We start from the raw sequence: 19277 nt of genomic DNA on the forward strand, positions 1-19277 counted from the left end.
TGGCTAACACCACCACGGTTGTTTTTTCATCTCAGTAGCTGATGTTATGTGAGCCCTATAGATTTGTGACAAATGGGAGTAGACATTGAAACAGTTCTGTGCATGCTTACCAAGGAAGGCAATATAAAATGTTATAAGGAGCTGGGTACTTACCTAGTGACTTTTTCTGTGCTTAGAACTAAGACCCAAAGATCAGCAAGGTAAGTGAACACAGGGTAACTGGACATCTTCAACTGCAAAGCTGTGCCAGAGCAACTGATTTTTGCTGTTGAGACTACTCTACGTAGAGGATGCACTGAAATCCAGGTTACAGACACATCCTGCTGAGGATGCCAGGTGACAAATGCTTAACTTGAAGTGTACCAAGCCACTCCAAGCCAGTAAGAATGAATGATTCTAAGTCATGGGGACAAGTAACAAAACACACTGATGCGAGCTGAGTATATCCTGTAAAATTTACAGCATTCCTCCCTTTATTTTGCAAAGGTTAGGCATAAAGTACACAAAGCTTTATCATGGTTGTCTTCTAAAAGTTGCCTTGTAAATGGCTTATGAAAGCAACAGCAATGTGATACAGCTGATAACAGGACACCGAGTAGATTTTTGCCAGCAAACCACTGAGAGAAATCAGCTATATAAATCAGAGATAAATCAGAGACCAGCTCAGAGATGCTCTCAAGTATAAAGTGTTACTACAAATTAATGTATTAATACAAATTCCTAAAGCTTTTTCTCCTTAGTTGTATTTTAAATTAAAAATATCTGCCCTGGCACTAAGAGCAGGCACTCTGTTGTGTTTGACTGAATTCTGAAACCAGCCAATTCCAGGCTGCAGCAGCTCTCTCTGGCATGTCGTTGCCTCCCATTTAGTTGACAGGAAAGATGAGCCTCTTCCTCAGTGTGAAACTGGGCTGTGGCATCTGCTTCTTTGTGCCCTGCTCACAAGTTTTTCTGCTCACTTCTTCATTTACTGCCGTCAGGATGGTGAGAACATCTTCCCCTCTGCAAAGAAACAAGTACAGTTTGTGTTAAGCAGTTAACATCAGCAAAATAACATTTTTGCTATCTTGATATACATCAGTGCTAACGGCTCCTGTTTTTAATAGGCTTCAGAGCACTTCCCTAAGTTGCTTTGAACAGTTTGCATGGTGCTGCTCTGTCCTACATCACTGTTTTCACTCTGAGCAAGTATTCCCACTGCATATCATCCACCTCTGCATCTAAATCAAATTCTTGTCATCCAGAAGGAAATTTCAGTTGTTGCCAAAAATAAGCTTATGGAAACATAGGTACCGAGGACAGCCGTACTCCAAGCGCTGGCACAGTGCCTGTATGTACCAGGTTCCCTCCCTGGTACTTCTGTAGGAGACATAATCCTGCAGGGTGGCCATGCCCAGGAGGAAGTCTGCCTCTGCCGGGATGCATTCGAGCTGAAACCTCGCATCTCGCTCTACAGAAGAATCTTGCTCTCCAGAATCTGTTTCGATGGTCACACCTTTATGGAAAGCATCACCCTGGCAGGCCTGAATAAAAAAAACTTTTGGTTTTCCAGCAAGTGAAGTGCAATTCTGTGCAGTGAAAGAAGTGGTCAGTTCCCTGATAGATACTTCCTGCCCATCAACACCATATATAATGCCTTTTTTCCCATGAGACAGGATACAGCAAACAAAACAGTCCTTGTCCTCATGGTCTGCACTCTGGAAGATGTTCACAGTCTCACGGATTTCTTCTGCAGTTAGGTCTCTATATTCTTCTACTCTAAAATGAAGCTTGCTAAAGACATTCCTCAGAGCCGCTGGAAAGCAAAGAGAAGGGAAATTTGACATTAAATTATATGAATGACATTTCATTATATGAAAATTGGACTCTACAACTGCAGATTGCATTTCAAGATATAACTGGTCATCTGCTACATGACTACATCCACATAGCTACATTCCTGGTCTGAAAATACTCCAGTAGTCTAATCACTAATCATATCTCTACTGCATTCCCTTAACTGTCATTAAAAGGTTTTCTTGCATATTTCTGCATATTGTAGAATTAGTATGCATAAGGCTGATGCAAAGCTAGCCTAGCTTGTAAAGTCCAGGCTCAGGGTGCTGCTTAAGGTTTCAGTCACCTCACTAAAACTGCAAAATGCAAGTAAATTGTTCAGTGTCAGGCACTAAAAACTTGATGAGTTGATTAGGACTTGTCAGCACAGTAAAAAGAGCCAACTGAGCTACTACAACAAAAGTAATCCTAGAAAGGTAAGACTGAAATTCAGACCTTTAGAAACAATTCTATTTTTAAAGATTGGCAAGCTCATATTTCACATTCACTGTACCTGCATCTACATCTGTCCCATTCCGATCCTTCATGTGTTTGTGTTCCAGCACTCCTTCCCTAGCTTTTGCAAAATTGTGATTATTCAGGATCAGGCACACTCCACGGGGTCGGCTGGTCATTTTGTAAGCTTCGAGCAGCTGAAAAGAAAGACTCCTGGTGAAGCTCCTACGCTCTTCTCCAAGTGCTCCTTAGCTGTTGTGAGTGGCACAGCAGGGTCCAGAGCCAGCTGGCCTCCTCTCCAGGCAGCTCTCCCTCAACAGCTTTGCTCCCAGGGCCTGGCAGTGCCCTGCCCCACTGCCTTTGGCAGTCTGTGCAGGACAACCAAAGTCAGGCTCAGCCCACACCACTCACATCTTGGTGCCAAGCCAGCTGCCAACTGCGTGATTCATGGTACCATAAACTCAGCCTACCTTGCTATCCCTGCAGATGTTTCTGAAGTACAACACTGCAGCAGCTGTGCCTGTGACACAGCTTCAGAATAAAGAATGCAGAGTTGTGCATTTCTCTTTTTCTAGACAGTGCTTTTAACAGTTGGTCTTAGAACAACTGTTCACTTCATGGAGGGGCGAGTTCTAAGATAAAGTGATGATGTTTCTAAGAAATAAACTAACTTACCTGGGAAGAGTCATTAAAACTGCCAGGAGGACCAGGTGCTACAGATGACACTAGATGTCCCTCAGGGCATCCTGTGCTGCCCCTCTGTTCCTCTGTGATGAGCATCTCTTCTTGGCCTGCAAAGCACTCGTGATCAGTGCTGTACAATAGCTATACATCACTTCAAGAATAACTATGGGGAAGAGGCTGGTTTGTTCTGTTTTACCGAACAGCTTTAATCCATCTTCAATTCTGTTCCACAGGCTGATGTTAATTTTTTCACAGAGACTCTTCAGCATACAGAAGTTGTCTTTCCCCAGAAGGCCCTTCTTCTCCATCTCAGTGAGAATGTCAAGCATTGTCTGGGTAATCAGAAAGGCAGTTTGCCTTAGGACACTTCCATGCTGCCACTGGGAGTGAAGCTACAGCATGTGCACCTAAAGCTTTCATGTAGTGACAGCACATGTGACCCACAGAGTCAATCCAGCTGACTGGGAGCTCAGGTGAGACCTCAGCTGGGCCAGTTAATCCTAGTTCAACAAAACCTACAGGTTTAAGTACCAACATCTTCTCAAAACATACTCATTTCCTTTCTGTAGCTCAGAGGTGCCAAGATCTAATTAAAATCTAACCCAGGGCATCTAACAGTGGTCATACAGGAATGCAGCAATATTTTTAATGATTGCTTTCATTCAACTTTTAGTGGCTATCGTGCACTCAACTGAAACAGAAGAATTACAGCAGTGACCATCTTAAGCACTGGCAAAAAGGGTAAAAGGGTTTTCTGTCCCTTGGGTCCCCTTTTGCTTCAGAGCAATCTCTACACCATCATATGAGGTGTAGAGATTGCTCTGAAGCAAAAGGAGACCCAATGGACAGGAGCTCATCAGTGAGTGGCAGGGCATAGTGGTCCCCCTAGGAATTTACTGGAACAGCTCTCACAGTCTACCCTCTAAGAAAAGAAGGAAAATGCTCAAAACTTTTATTAGACAGAACAAAGTACCAAGAAATCAGAACTGCAAGCTTGCACAACATAAAAGCACTGGATCTCCTGCAAGGCTACTTGTAAATTCCAACTCATTTGACCTAGCCTTGAGAAGAATCTGCTGCTTAGATCTATATTTTCTGCATTAAAAAAAATTATAAAATAATATCCACAGTAGATCACTTTCTATATTTGATAATGACTGAGAAAGAAAAAAAAACTGTCTGTTGGGCAAGATAAGTAAATGTGCTAATCAGTTTTTTGTTAAGGCCACTGAGTGCCCTGAGTTCCCTGTGATGCCTGGATGTGATGGCCTCAGTGCCTGGCACTCCTGGCACAGCTGGCTGTGACACTGCTGCAAAAGCCGTGCCCAACACCAGCACAAACAAGTCCCATAGGCCCCCAGGGCATATGCACCCTTATGCACCCCATATGCACCCTTTTCTTGTGGTGTTTTCATCTTAAGAGTGACACCATAGAGAAGAGTGAAGCTCATTTCCCCATAAGCAACCCAGATGCCTCTATGGATTATAGTAATAATTTTAAAAAGTATTAAAGAGATACTTACAGTCTCACGGGTTAGCTTGCTTTTTGGCAATTCGTTGACCAAAAATAACTTGAAAACCATCAGCTCATCTTCGGTGACATCTTCATACAGCTGAAAGAGCAAGTATCTAGAAAAAGAAGCGGAGAGCCTTATTTCATCGTGTTTCCAAGCACAACTTAACTCCGTACTATTGCACCGCTCCTCTTGTCTACTGTCCCCCCAGCACATATTCCCCTTTTTTTCCCGTTTGAGATTGAGGACACACGGCCCGGGACCGCCTGAAGTCAAAGCCTTCAGCCCGGTGTTGAGGAGGTGACGGCTGACCCGGACAGAACGAGGCGGGCAGCCGGGCCGGCCCAGCCCGGCGCCCTCACCCACCTGAAGGGCGGCACCCGCGCCCCGCCCGGCGCCCGCAGCTCCCTCTCCACCTGCTCCCGGCCGGAGCCCAGGAGGGGAACCAGGAGATCGATCCGCCCGATGCGGTACAGCAGCTCCCTAAGGAAGGCCAGGTTGCCCGGCTCCAGCAAGCCCTTCTCCTGCAGCGCATCGAACAAGTCGTGAGGGGTCTGGATGGCTTCCAGCCTCCTCCAGGGGACGTGGTCCCGGCAAAGGTACTTCAGCGCCGCCAGCTCGGCCCCGTCCAGCTCGTCGCTGACCGCCAGCAGCTGCCCCCGGGGCAGCTCCATGGCCGCGCCGCCGCCGCGCAGGACTGAGGGCGGGGCTCGGCCCGGGGCGGTGCTTCCCTCTGGATTTAAACTTCCGGAGCGGATCACCCCGCAGTTCCGTGGGGAGCGGCGTCTTGGGCCGTGTCTGTTCACAATTCCGCCTGGTCTTGAGCCCATTCTTGAGCAAACCGAACCGGCTAGTGCGGATGCAAAGATCTCCTTATGCCTGGGCTTGTCCTGCAGTCGCCTCTCGCTGGTTCCCAGGCCAAACCACTGCGATTTTAATACAAGGAGAAGGAAGTTTTTCTAACACTACTGATTTGCCTTCCTCCTTGCGAGCCTTCTGGGCTGCTGTCAGAAAAGGCAGCGCCTTCCCTGCGGGCGTTCGGCCCCGCACAACCACCAGCCGTGGAAAACAGCTCCCTTCCCACCCGTCCCACATTTGCTCAGGACAGTTCTACAACAGGAGCAGGCACTGCGCCGTGGTGCAGGGCCCTGGGATGCTGCACCACCTCCACTTCTCCTTCTGGTGCAGCACCATGGGTAGATGGTATTTCACAACAGGAGGGGAGAGATTTTACCGACTGGAATTTCATCCTTTTGAAAACGAACCTTAATGCCTTGATGCTCACTTTGAGCCGGAGAGCAACCCTCAGCACATCCATACTGTCCAATAAAGAACCAATGTTCTTGCTAAGCACTGATTTGAAACCAGCATCCCTTTCCCAAAAATCCAGTAAAAAACACTTTAACAAAATATTAAACAGAAATCTACGTTGTTATCCTAGAAGTGCCTTATCAGTGTTCAAACCCCTGTGCAAGATATTTGGTTACTATATGCATGGCAAGTTGAGTCAAAGGTGGAAGGAATCCAAAAAGCAAGACACTTTTCAACAGGCCATAAGCTGACATCTCAAGACATGTTAGAACAAGATCTTCCTATCCTGTTCTAAGGATGTATGGATCCATCTTTGCACTCACATACCTGGAGAAATCAGGCCTAAACACAAAGTGGCTAGACATATAAAACTAGTATAGAAGAAGACTTAGGCCAAGCTCAGGAGATGTGTCCAGGATAAAATTCCATGTATGGCTGGTATCCACAAGAGCCAGCCACGTTTGTGGCCTTGGGAGTTCCAGTGGCTGTCAATAACAAAACAAAGTGACAAGCAAAGGCACACTTACAGAAAGGACACACGGAATGAATGAATTCCCAAAGATCTCACTTATATTTCTTAGCACATTCTCACTTATATTTCTTAGCACATTGCAAAGAAGTCATTGCAGATTAAACATGCCATTCTCTGTTCATCATTTGAAATATCTCTAGTTGAAAAGAGGCAGATTTTAATAATTTCTGAGAGAATGTGCCCACGTTTTTTAGGGGTCAGAATAAAAAGCGTGAACACTCAACACTGCTGTTAAACTGAAAGAATAGGTAGCAAAATGTGAATGACTGGGCAAAGACTCATGCCCCTGGACAGCATTATTTCTTCTTTAGCTAACAGTCCTCCCCAACTCTAATAAGTGATTTCCGTTTCAAATAGCACCACTCTGATCTTGCCTGCTTTCAGTTTAAGTCTGCTGGACTTCAACTCACCAGCTTCTCTTTCCTACCAGACTTCTGGCCCCACTTTCTGGTGGCAGTGCTTCTGCAGTCTGAAGACAGTATAGAATTAAGTGCCAGGCTTTTGACTGAATTTGGCCTCCCAGCCATGAGCTGGTAGAAAAGGCAAAGTAAAAAACAAAGCTGAGGGCCTTCACAGAGAAAAAGTAATTGGCCCTCACTGTTGTCTATCTTGTACTAGAGAGAAAAAACAGTCAGGAAATTGCATAAGCAACTTCCTTTTTACCACTCAGCTCTGTGGGAGGGACACAAATCCGTGCAAAAACCCACCAGCCACACTTTGCTCAGAACTGCAAAACTCAAAGTGTGTTTTCTCCTTGCTTGATTGCTGCATGACCTACTTATAAATTCACAGTATGGCTGTTCTGTGGTTCTTTAAAGGAATTTGATAGGGTTTCCTCTTCCTCCTAGTAGGTCTTCATCCACAAGTGATAATGGTAAACTATGGAGGTAGCTGGATTTTAATAGGCAAAACAAAATACCAAATCAGTTTAAATCAATTTAAATCACAGGGTGCCAGGTGTGACTGATCAGCACCCTCTACAGCCTGTGCCCCCCCCCCCATCCTTCCAGTGTAGGACAGCTCAGAGGAAAAGGACAAAAAACCAAAAAAAACACACCATACTACTCAACATCAGGATTGGAGAATTGAGCTTAGTTTTAGAGGAGACATTTGCAACTGTGAATCATCAGGTACCCCAAGACAATTAACAAGGAGTAATGTCTTCTTGAGCAAGCCAGACCACCATGGAGAGTGTGGATAAGTGGCTCACCTCAACCCAACACAAAAGTATAAAACCTGGACAACTGATAAAACATTTAAACTTTGAAGAGAACAGTGGGCTTGAGCTGGCTTCCACCCACATTCCACCATGACTGGGAATGTCCAGGGTCATGACAGATAGCACGCCTATGTAGTTGTCTTATGCTACCAAATCAAAATCTCGTAAATCTCCAAAGATACCAAATAATTAAATTTGATAGCCAATGCCCTCTCATGTAGAATAGCTGAAAGAACTTGGTCTGAGTGTATTGAACTCTGACACAGAAATATGAGAAACAGAAATGCTGTAGATGTACAACTTCACTTCTGGAGCAGCTGCCACCTTTCAGCAAGTTTCTCACAGAGAAAGCAGTTACTGAATGGCCCTACTGGCATCAGCTGCCATTATCATGACAGTCCTGAACTTATTCTTTCCTACCATCTCTCCAGCTGCTGCCCCTTAGGGTGGCTGCCAACAAACACTCCAACAAGAACAAAATAACTTCTGTGGGGTAAAAGGGTTTGTCATGCTGACTTTTCCTCAGAAAGCTCACCCAAGAGAAGAACACACCACAAACTGAGATGATATAAAAACCAAGAGAATTTACTTTAACAGAAACATGATTACAGAACTTCTTTCCAGTATTCCAGTCATTCAAGACACACTGAGAAATAGTGCAGTGAGAACTTTTATTATTGAAAAACTTATACAGTTAGGCTGCTAATTCAAGTAAATGACTGGTATAAACCAAATTTTTGGAAGAAAATAACCAAACTAACATAATCATGGAGTTTTGGTCCTTCTGGAGCAGGATGTTATTTTCCATGAATAGTTACAACCTAACACATGCTGCTTGGGAATGCATCCGGCTTTCTGAATCTGTTCTTTTTTTGCAGATTTTAGGAACTCAATGCAGACACAAATGGGACTTCATTGACAATTCCAATAACTTTTACAGTACTACTTGAAAGTCCTTTCTCATATTGAACATACTCCACTGCTTCTGCACGACAAAAAGTCTGATGATTTGTAGTTTTCCACAGCGTTGCCCAACCATTACAGATCCAGGTATTGGAAGACTGATTCAATACGGAAGTTGGAAAATTTAGGTCCTATGCCTCCTTAAAGGGCTAGGGCCATAGATCCAGATAATTTTTCTTGTAAATTCTCTTCCCTGTCAAAGCCCAGATGTCATTCCTAACCAAGTGTATTCTTACTTGTCTGATTTTCATTGTGGAACTTCAAAGATCAATCGCTTCAGTAGTGTTGATGTTATCTTTGGCATCTGCTTAGCTCCTTCTAATTCTCTTCTTGCCACTTCATTGTTCACTTCTGTCAGGATGGCTGCGAGATCCACGCGCCTTGAACAAAAATGAAGAGAAGTTACACTGAAACACATGGTTATGTGTGTTTGCTCCAGTAAAGTGGTATCCCAGGGAAGGCTGATATCTTCCTCACCCTACTGCCACTGAAATGGCACATTCCATTGAATAACCACAGAATTCAGTGTGTTTGGGGGAAATAAAAGCAACCTCCATGTAGCATTGCTCTGGTTACAGCCAGAAGAGGTCGCCAAGGTGAAGCAAACCTATACAGTCTCCATCTCTCTTCTGGACACCATGAGAAAATGACATCTGAAGGGAAATTCTATTTTCTAAATGAAGTTTATGAGGGGATGGGTGGAAGGCAACAATGAAAATAATGCCTGCACAACACTGAAGGGTTTTGTCTGCGTAATCACTCAACAAATTCACCTCTAGTCAGGTATCACTGGAAGAAAAAAAATTATCAGTCAAAAAATGTTAAAAAACACACATACACACACTTGTTTGTGTGTAACGTTGCAGCATTACAACCCTGGTTTTATCACAGGAAAAGCAGGGGAAGTCACTTATACTTTGGCTTATCTGTAGGAGACTAACAGTGCCCAATTTCAAAATAAATACTGTTCTCCACTGTCCTGAATGGCAAAAGCATTAATTGCACAAATGCAAACCACTGTGTTTCAGCATAGCGTGTTTAAGTATGCACATCAGCAATACTCTAAATGTACAAGAATTAGAAATAGTACTTACAGTGGGCAAAGCAACTTCATCTTCTCACAGAGGGATTGAATGTAAACGCTGCCAGTCTTACGACTGCGGTAGGACAAGTAGTCCTCCACTGTAGCCATGCCAATCAGAATATCAGCTTTATCAGGAATGGAAGTCAAAGGACTAGCATCCACCTCAAGATGTCCAGAAGAGTCTGATTCTATTGCAACAGATGGATGACGTCCAGAACCTTGGCAAGCCTGGATAATAAACACCTTGGGTTTGCCAGCAAGAGAAGGACAATTAGTTCCAGTGAAGCGGGAGACTAAATCTTCAATATTTACACACACATCATCAACACCTTTTATTTTGTCTTTTTCACCATGGGAGAAAATGAAGCAAACAAAACAATCCATATTTCTATGATCTTTCTTGCTGTATTCTTCAACTGTGTCATATATTTTTTTTCCTTCTAGATTCATGTACTCAACTGTCTCAAACTGAAGCCACTTAAAGACCCTCTTCACAGCCTCTGGGGAAAAAATCAGAAGGAACTTGTTAAACATACACAGTGACAAGGAAGATGCTGAAACATCAGTGTCTGTGTAGTAGATCAGATACTAGCAGAAGTGTTCAGATCCCACCAGTAAAATCACCTGACTGGCTCTTAGCCTGCCAAATCCTATTAGAAAAACCTGAATGCCTAATTTACCTAATTTTATTTTTTTAAACACAACTGGGTTAAGTATCATGCTGTCTAACACAAAAACAGGTTTCAGATTGTATGTTGTATTGGTACAATTAGTGTAGGGAAGTTTACTGTGTTAACCCAGGCTTCAACTATGCACTGCATAGTAGTCTCAGATGCCTAAGAACAACATTTGGCAAGTTAAAGTAGTGCCACCTCTTTAGAATGAAAAATTCTGCCACTCTTAAATGAAGTAGGTCCCTCATTCTGTGTGAATGGTCGATGCAGCAAGAAGGGAATCAGATTAACCTGCTCACAAATGCTAGGAAGACTTCTCAGCAAATGGTGGCCTAATTGTTGTGTGGGCAGAGAGGAAGTAGCTGGGAAGAAAGCAGCTTGTAAATGGGCTGGATGGAGTTAAAATATTTGTGACATCTCCTTTCAGGAATCTAACTTTACTTTTTTACTCTTGTTTATCTTAAAAGCGATTGCAGAAGGACAGGCTTTAAGGAAAGTTACAGAGCATTTATTTGAGCATTGAAGAGAACTTGAGGACTTAAAATATTTTTCTAAGCTAAGAACTGAAAACAATCAAGAATTGGAAAGGTGGAATAATAATCACTTTTTCTCTAGTTGTACATACAACCAATTAAGATAATACCTTTTTCCTAGAATAAAAAGTAGATCCTTCTTTAAGCCATCAGATAAATGTTGGAAGTGACATATTTCTAATTGGTACCGTTGACTATCACTCCAGTCTCTGGAGGCCAAGGAGTACCATGGACATGATTCTTCTTCACAGCAAAGATTAGAGAATTGTTTTCAAGAATTATCAGAGGAAAAAACCCAAACCAGTAATTGGATTAAAAAAGTACTTACCTCCATCTTGCAATGTTCCCTCTCTATTGTAACATGGATTTTTAAAAATGTAGTTGTTAAGAATTAAGCAGTAACCATGGGGGTTATTTTTCATCTTATATATTTTTCCATGCTGCAGAAACAAAACAAAACAAACAAAAAAAAAAAGGTAGGAAAGCAGAGCCAAGCATTCAAAAGAGAAATACACTATATACAGATTTCTGGTCCATCATTATCTAAGCACAAAAGAAAATCACAAAGGCTAAGAAACAAGAAAGGAAAAGCCTAAGGATACAATTTAGCTACAGGGGAGAGAAATCTGCATTGACTCCCTGAACCCCTTCTCCTCTCTCTTTTTGGTCAGGATATGATTTTGACATGGAAGAAAGGATCCAGAAACACAAATTTGCATATGCATTGGAAAAGTTCCTGCACTCCACCATTTCCTCTGAGGATCCTTGTACAATTCCAGCGAGGTAGGGGGTTCTGCTATTTCCTTCACATCTGTTCAGGAGTATCCTGGCCAGGACTCTAATGTCCCAGTCTCCATTATCATTAAGATTTGTTTCTTCGCTCAACTGTTTGTTCATATCTTGCTTAAAAGGTTGCTGACAACCACGTCCCCACAAAGAAGGCTTAGTCTTGTTTGGAAAATAGGAATTGTTCCAAGACCTACCCCTCCATCTTGGCTGTTCCACCTGCTTAGTGTTATGAATTTTTGCTCCCTCTCTCAGGAGATGGATAAATACTTTAAAGGTACTCTTGAGGCATTTCTCACCTGTTTTGCTGCTTCCCCCTCTGCTCCTTGTTCCTCTGGATACACAGACACAGGATAGCGGACTTCTTCCCTAGAATAATTTTCTAAGAAGGAGAAGATAAACAAACATTTTAAAACCACAAGGATAAATCTTCCACTGTGCATATTTCAACACTCAAAAAGCCAGAACAAGGAGTGAGGTGGAGGGGCTTTTTACACCAGTGAGACACCAGCATTTTGTAGAGCTGGGCCAAGCTTGGCTTCAGTTTCACAGACTAATAGATTGTTATAGAAGGTTATAACAGGTTGTTAGAGAAGCCATGCAGGGCTGTGCTCCATTGTTTCTCTGCTCCTCTGCTCTTTTACTGGTAGCAAGATACAGATAATAAAAGGCTGAATGTGAGTAGTCATCCCAGGCAAGCCATTCACTAGCCTCCCAACTGTGGGATATGTAAGTGAAAGAGGAGACCCATTTGTGTGCAATAGTACAAAATGCTGGTCCATTTACTTCTGAGGCTACTGTCCCTTCTCCAGAGAACTTTACTGTGTGAGTGGATACAAGGATTCAAAATACCAGCATAATGAAAGATCTCCTCAGAGCACTTCTTTGAATACAAGTTTCTGAAAAAAGTTAAGAAATCATCAAATCCACAACTCTAACCAAGGAAACAAAATCACAGTACTCATTTTACAAGTTACAAAAAAATGTGTTTAAATGAAATTTAATTGTCAAGGCTCTATACAACATGCTTTTTTTTCTGCTTATCAAGAGGACAAAATAATAACAATACTACTAGAAAGCCATTCCCCAACACAGGACTTGCTTGGCAATAACCTGCCTTGGCAATTATCTTCTGCTCTTTTAGAGACACCAGCAGAGGACAGCAGCACAAAGACATGCAGGGAGAACTGCTGGGTAGCTCTGCAGAGTACTGCATGGACTGTTTAAATGTATCTGAGGAAACTCAGGACCTGAGTTGTTCAGAGGGAAGTTGCTATTGACTGAAACATCCTGTTTCCCAAAGGAACACCCAGCTGTGGTGCCAGAAAGCACCACTTCAGCTGCAACAGCCAGGATATACTGAAGTCCTTGAAATTTCCCATCTGGTTACAGAAAGTTACACTTTAGCCAAGTGACTGGTTTTCAGAGATTTCCCTTTAACTAAGAGCAAAGGGCTGGCTAACAGAAGATAGTGCTGACAATATCCCAACACAAGTTTCCCTAAGTCACCTGTCACTTCCTGTCTCTTGCAGTGACTCAGAAGTTATGCTGGTCCAAAACCAGCACCACACTTTTTACTGAACAGATAAATTGCATTTAAGGCAAAGAGAAGGCAGAAGAAGGCCATTTACAAGGGACAGACTATACTTCCAGGATAGAGACAAGAATCCATGATGGGATAATGAAGTAGCAGAAAACTTCAGAAATCAGAGTTCTCTGGAGCTGTTCTGCCTTTCCTAGGGTACCATAAGGTCTCTACCTTTTTACTGGACTTCTAAGCTGCCAAGGATGGAGCTATAAAACCCACAAAAGACCCCAGATCTGTTCTTAAACAGCTTAAATAAATTTACCTGTTTTTTTTCCTTCATAGGCATCAATTTTTTTCTTTATGTCAGCTCTAAATCTCTGTAATATATCTTTCAGCATTGTCAGGTTATCTTCTTTAATTATCCCATTTATTTCCATTTCCAGAAAAACCTGCAACATTGACTGGTAAAACAAAAACACATAAACCAGTGACCTTTGATAACCGTAGTGTCAGGCAGCTCTGCAACAGGGCAGAAGACAACATCCTCATTCCCAGAGACTGACTAGCTACAGACCTATTACTTTTTCCTCCAAAACTCATTAAAGCAAGGGTCAAGATGCAATGCAACTGAATAAACCCCTCATCACTAAGGTTAAAGCAGGACAATTAGAAATTGCCTATAACTAGGCTATCCTGCTTTGCTTCAGCAGTACAAAGCACTGATGAGGATAACATAACATCCTGTTGTGCCTTTGTGTTCTGATGAAGTGCTGCTAAGTCTTTAACTGTGCCATTTTCCATTTTCTATCACAGAAAAGCTGCTCAGCACTAATTTTGTTTATTAAAGCTCAATTGTCCACCAAGTTGGAGGCAGATGTGCTACAATACAAATAGGATTTTTAAGGAAGTTCCTTAATAATACCAAGCACTTTTATAACATAGCTCATTACAAATATTAAACTAGCTCACCCAAGCTCTTAATACTTTTGGGGGAAAGTTAACAATATGTTGTTACTCCAAATTATAATGAAAAAGAAAATTTACCCATTGACACAAAAAATTTGTGGTTCAACTCACATTAGAGCTCGATTTTCTGTCTCCAAAACACTGTTTTTCCTTTAGTGAACATCACTCTTCTTAGGTATAGCATATGTCTTATAAAGACATTTGTCTTATAAATGCCAAGCAAAGATTAAAGGACGAGCATGACAGATTTTGCAAGAAGATAAGATTAAAAGAGACAGGTGGTGGAGAGAAAATAGAATCAGGAGAGCAAAAAAGGCAAAGATACAATGCAAAAAATAAGGATCCATTCTTTCACACAGCAGCTATTAGCTAACATCATAATTCTTTCAAACCAGATTTTCATGAGAGCAGACTGCTTTCTCTTTCCTCCCTTCTTACAAGAACTAGAGGACTCTGAACTAGCCTTGCAAAAAACTTCTCAAGACCACTTTTCATACAGCATTTTCCTGGAGTTTGTTCTTCGGTAGTTGTTTTTGGAGCAGGAACTTCACACTTCTAACATCTTCTGAAGTCAAGTCCTCTGCAATTCCATACAGCAGTTGCCTGACAAAAAACAATAGAGAGACCTTCAAGAAAGAAGTAAATATCACAATTAAAACATTTGAACTGCAAAATGTAAAACTCACAATGGCAGGAATTCATGTATAAGAAACACAGTTATGCTGGGATACTCACAAGACAACAGTGCAGACAGAAAAGACAGTTGACACTGAACTGTTGCATCCTGCATGCTCCCGTGTTTACCTGTAAGCTGACACCTGTGCCCTGCCCGGGTCCTGCAGCTCCCTCTCCATCTCCTCCCGGCTGGAGCCCAGGTGGGCAGTCAGGAGGTCAATCCGATGGATTCGGTAGAGCAGCTCCTTCAGGAAAGACAGGTTCCCTGCCCCGATCATGTCTTTCTCCTGCAGCACTTCAAAGAAGGCCTTGGGCTCATGGACAGCTTCCAGCTTCCTCCTGGGGACATGGTCCAGGCTGAGGAATTTAAGAGCTGACAGTTCCTCTGTCACCAAAGCCTCAGAAACTTCAAAAAGCAGTTTGCGGAAGTCTGTACTCATTTCACATCAGGATTTGGATCTGAACACAAGCAACAGTTGATTTCATTAGTAAGTAAGACTAGTGCAACAACACAATTTATGTGAGAGTTATCACATCGTGTACAACAGCCCAAAATAAATACATGCAATCAGAAGTGTTTCAATAGAGAGAGGCTGGCTTGCTATCACAGCTTTCATGCCTAGCTCCTTCAGTTCTCTGGACTTAACAAAGGATATTGAAACCTCTGTACTAAGGGACATTAGCAGAGAAAGTCATAGATTATTCTTGCTTCCTAAGGTGTGTCTAGACAGTGGGAAGTACCAATGTATAGGATGTACAATCCTGGCAGGCTGCTGCTGGTTTTCTTCATGTTTGGGGTTTTTGAAGTTTGCTACCATTTGGCAGAAAATGCCACTTGCCAGTCTGAAATACAGACTGTGTAATAGATGAGACTGCCAAATTTTACACCATAACAGGACTAAGAGTCCACATGAGTATAGTTACTCTAAGCTATCTGGCTTCTCCTTTCTTTTCATACTGCTTCTAACCAGCATACCCAAAGCACCTCTTCCTGTTTTGGTTTATCTGCATCAAGTAAAACTCAGTTCCCAGCTCTCAATGAATTTGTAATATTAAAAGCAAATACAGATGTCATCCCTTTTACAAATGAAGAATTCTTATCAAACTGTCTCTGTTTCACTGAGCATAGAATATCACCTCCCTTCTCCTCCACTTTCTCCATCAGCTTTAGAAATAATTAACTTGGCTTATGGATTCAAATTTGAGCACAAGAGGAAGTTAGAAAATTCCAAGCCTTCCAGCTATCTTCCCCCTGACACTGAAGGGACCTGCCTCCACTGATGTGATGACCCATGGGCACGTTGGTGTCTGTTATAAACTCTTGTCAAGCTGAACAAAGACACTGGACATGTGTCAGGAGCTCTCATTGTTTGTACCATCTTCTTAACTGCAGCAACCAGCCCAGCCTGATATTTAAGCACAAAAGGTATCGGCTAACCTGCCCTTAAATCTATACAATACACTCCCACAAGAGGGGAGGCTAACAAGCCCTTAATTTTGCACAGTACACTTCACAACTCCCACAACAAACTCCTCAAAAGGTGCTGGCTCCCGAGCCACAAAAATCTCCACAAGCTCTTCCCTCCCACAACAAACTTCAAAATGGAATATGGGGTAAAATATTATAGCTGTGCAACCAAGAAAGAGAAGAAAGCAAAGAATATCCCCAGTCCTTAGATTCTGTGTTGATGCTGCAACATGGATAGTTTGGAGATGGAGAGAGAACGGAGAGGGCATAAAGGGCAGCGAGGGTGTGTGCCCAATCTGCCCGGTCCATGTCCTGCTGGAGTTAACCTGGTGTGTGCCCATTATCTAAATTAGACTTGCGTGTTTTGTTCATGTGTGCGCTGCCAGCCTTTCCCCAGCAGTGAGCTGGGCTGGGGCGTGGAGCACAAGACTCAGGGTGGAACAGGGAGTTGGCTCAGCCCAGCGCTGCCCCACTGCCTCAGAACCCTCTCCCCTGATTACACCTCTCCTGTAGCAATGCTCAGAATGCTTGAGACAAATCAGCCTACAGCTGGCACTTAAAGGACCTGTCTCCTCTTCCTTCTAGTAAGAGGCCCATTTGCCACTTTACTTCCTCTGCCCTAGGTGTCAGACACCTGGGAATCTCTGAAGAGAAACTATATAAGTGCATTCAGAACAGGTCTCTTGTCTTACAGGCACTGGCGGTGGGAGACAGAAAAGGTGACAATGACAAAAGAGAATTTCCTACTCCTGCACTACTGGAATACTGCAATCAATTTTACTTACTGCTACTGCAAATGTTTCAATAACAGTATTCCAAGGTAGCCCAGCTGACTAACTGGAAATAATAATTAGCAGACAATTGTATTCTGCTCTCCTCCAAGGACCACTCGGCAGCAAAGGAGCTGTTTGTGGCATGTCCTTGGTCAGCATTGTGTAGGTTAGCAAGAGTGAATGTACAAGTGAATCTAGTAAATGTATAACTGAATGTTAAACCTTTGCATTTCAAGTAAACTGATAAACAGTGAAACACATTGTGACACAGCACATACAATCTGTGTTCTGCCCCAAAATACTGTTTTCTTTAAATCCACTCAAACCAAACTTTTAAATAGGCAAGAATCCATATCCTTCAGCCCATACAAGCCAGTAGTATCTGAATGTGCTTAACCTCAATGATTACCTGACTTTACATTTCTATAACCACATAGGAAAGAATAATATTTTCTTGGTAGGTAGTTATGAAGTTATCTTCTTCCTCACATAAATCATGCCTTTCATTTAAGATACAAGAGATATTGCTTATAGAAGCAAATCTTTCTTTAAAGAGAATTTTCATTGTATTTCTCAAAGGCTGTAAGTTTCAAAGCCATCAAATTATTGCAGTTAGAAGATGTGCCACCTATACATTGCATTTAAGAGTGTCTGTAACTACAGGGAGTACAACTAAAACAATATTTAAGTGCCACTGTCTTTTTCTCCAGTTTGCTAACTTAAAGGCACAACTGATACCAGTAAAAATAATATTAATTGTAGTAGAAATTTTAAATCACATACATGGGAGAACAACTCTGAAGAAAGTGAGACAGCCAGTCTCTAAAGTTCCAGGAAAAGTCTGCCTTTTTTACGATACGGTATTATCATGACTTCCAAGAAATATGTTACAATGGAATAAAATGCTAAGAAAGCAGGAGATCCCTACTTCAGCTACTTCCATTTTCAGAGAACTGATTACTACAGAACTTGTGAGAAAAAAAAAGGTAAACAAGCCATGAAGTAATCAGGTTTTGCTATTGTTTTACGGCAACAACTAAGCAGCATACCTAGTGCTTTCTAGCATAGAGCACAGCTCTTTTACTTTCATACACAAATTCTAATTAAAAAAACAGTGAGAGATGGCTGAATCTACATATTTTCATTTAAAATATCTCAGTCCCACTGCCCTGCTGTGTCACCAGATCTGCCATGACTTACTTACCCCATTTCTCTGAAGTCCCTTTCCAACTCATTCCAGTTTAACAGGAAGATATTTTTTAATTTAGAAAAAAGCCAACTATTAGCACCAAATTCAGTAGCAGCACTCAGTAAATGCAGAGAAATCAACAACTAAACATTCTTCTTAAATTATTTATGTAATATACTTCCCCACTTAGAGGAGAATTTGAACATAATTAACTTCTTACATTTTCACTGTCTTTAAAGTAAAGAACTTAGCCTTCAATGAAAAGGTTCCCAGCATGCAAGTCGCTGGAATCTTCCACGAAGCAGGAAATAAACCAGCACTCATTATGGCTACCAGACTCTCAGCAGACCCTCACGGCAGCATTATGAGAGTTAGGAGCGCTGAAATTTGTTAAATTTTTGCAATGAAAACAGTCATTCATGGATTTCAACCTATCTATCTTTACAAACTCAAAACTGCACTGTACCCATTGATAGAATGAGGCGTATGAATTCCTTCCAAAAGGCACATTCTAGTAACAGATCGGAAAACCTTGTTTCACTGGCAGGAATTGCACCATCACCCAAAGGCTGGGAGCAGCACAGAGGAACACCACAAGTACTCTTTCATCTTCAGGTCCAAAATGTTCGTCTCCATGTCATTCCAAGTCTCAGCATCTCTTTCCCTCCATAATTTCTTCTGTGTCTTACCTGAACCAAGAATTCAGTTGCAGTCTGAAAGAGCCACCGTGCCGTGATATGCACTATGACGGGCAGATAATGGCTTCTCCTCTCAATCAGCAGCTTGAAGGTCCACCCCTTTTTGGCACTGTTAGTTTCGCTTTTGATTTCTTCCTCTTGCCCTTCCTGGAAAAGTTACTGTCCTTTTGTTAAATTAGTCTCCCTCATTTCCTTCGGCTCCCCTGCACTCTGGTTTCCTCCAGAACTGTCTCAGTGACCCAGTTTTTCCTTTTACAGCCTGCCAAAACTTCATCTGCCTAGAAAGGGTGATCTTGAGGAAGAAAAACTGCTGTGGCTCCTGCCTACTCAGCAACTGTAAGGACTGTGGCCCGCCCTGGCAAAAGGCAGGACACACAGCTCCTGCACAAAGATGACACGAGGGACAGGA

At 42.4% G+C, this 19277-nt stretch overlaps 2 protein-coding genes across 3 annotated transcripts; both read right to left on the reverse strand.

Moving 5' to 3' along the window:
* Positions 1 to 443: 443 nt before the first annotated feature.
* On the reverse strand, positions 444 to 5182 carry LOC119703027 (caspase-8-like). The gene is made up of 7 exons (XM_038142129.1): positions 4836 to 5182; positions 4479 to 4584; positions 3152 to 3287; positions 2947 to 3062; positions 2330 to 2468; positions 1294 to 1795; positions 444 to 1002 (listed from the first exon to the last, which is right to left on the reverse strand). The coding sequence occupies exons 1-7, from the start codon at positions 5141 to 5143 to the stop codon at positions 867 to 869; spliced, it is 1443 nt and encodes a 480-aa protein (XP_037998057.1). The 5' UTR covers positions 5144 to 5182; the 3' UTR covers positions 444 to 866.
* Positions 5183 to 8100: 2918 nt separating this feature from the next.
* Positions 8101 to 19160, reverse strand: LOC119703028 (caspase-8-like). 2 transcript variants are annotated; one of them, XM_038142130.1, is made up of 8 exons: positions 18860 to 19160; positions 14870 to 15199; positions 14563 to 14668; positions 13422 to 13560; positions 11871 to 11953; positions 11114 to 11225; positions 9589 to 10078; positions 8101 to 8874 (listed from the first exon to the last, which is right to left on the reverse strand). In XM_038142130.1, the coding sequence occupies exons 2-8, from the start codon at positions 15178 to 15180 to the stop codon at positions 8742 to 8744; spliced, it is 1374 nt and encodes a 457-aa protein (XP_037998058.1). In that variant the 5' UTR covers positions 15181 to 15199; positions 18860 to 19160; the 3' UTR covers positions 8101 to 8741. The 2 variants fall into 2 exon arrangements, with proteins under 2 accessions (XP_037998058.1, XP_037998059.1); XM_038142131.1 differs by lacking the exon at positions 18860 to 19160 and adding an exon at positions 18186 to 18839.
* Between the last annotated feature and the right edge of the window lie 117 nt (positions 19161 to 19277).

The sequence above is a fragment of the Motacilla alba genome, chromosome 7 (genome assembly GCF_015832195.1).
Source record: "Motacilla alba alba isolate MOTALB_02 chromosome 7, Motacilla_alba_V1.0_pri, whole genome shotgun sequence".
Lineage (NCBI taxonomy): Eukaryota > Metazoa > Chordata > Aves > Passeriformes > Motacillidae > Motacilla > Motacilla alba.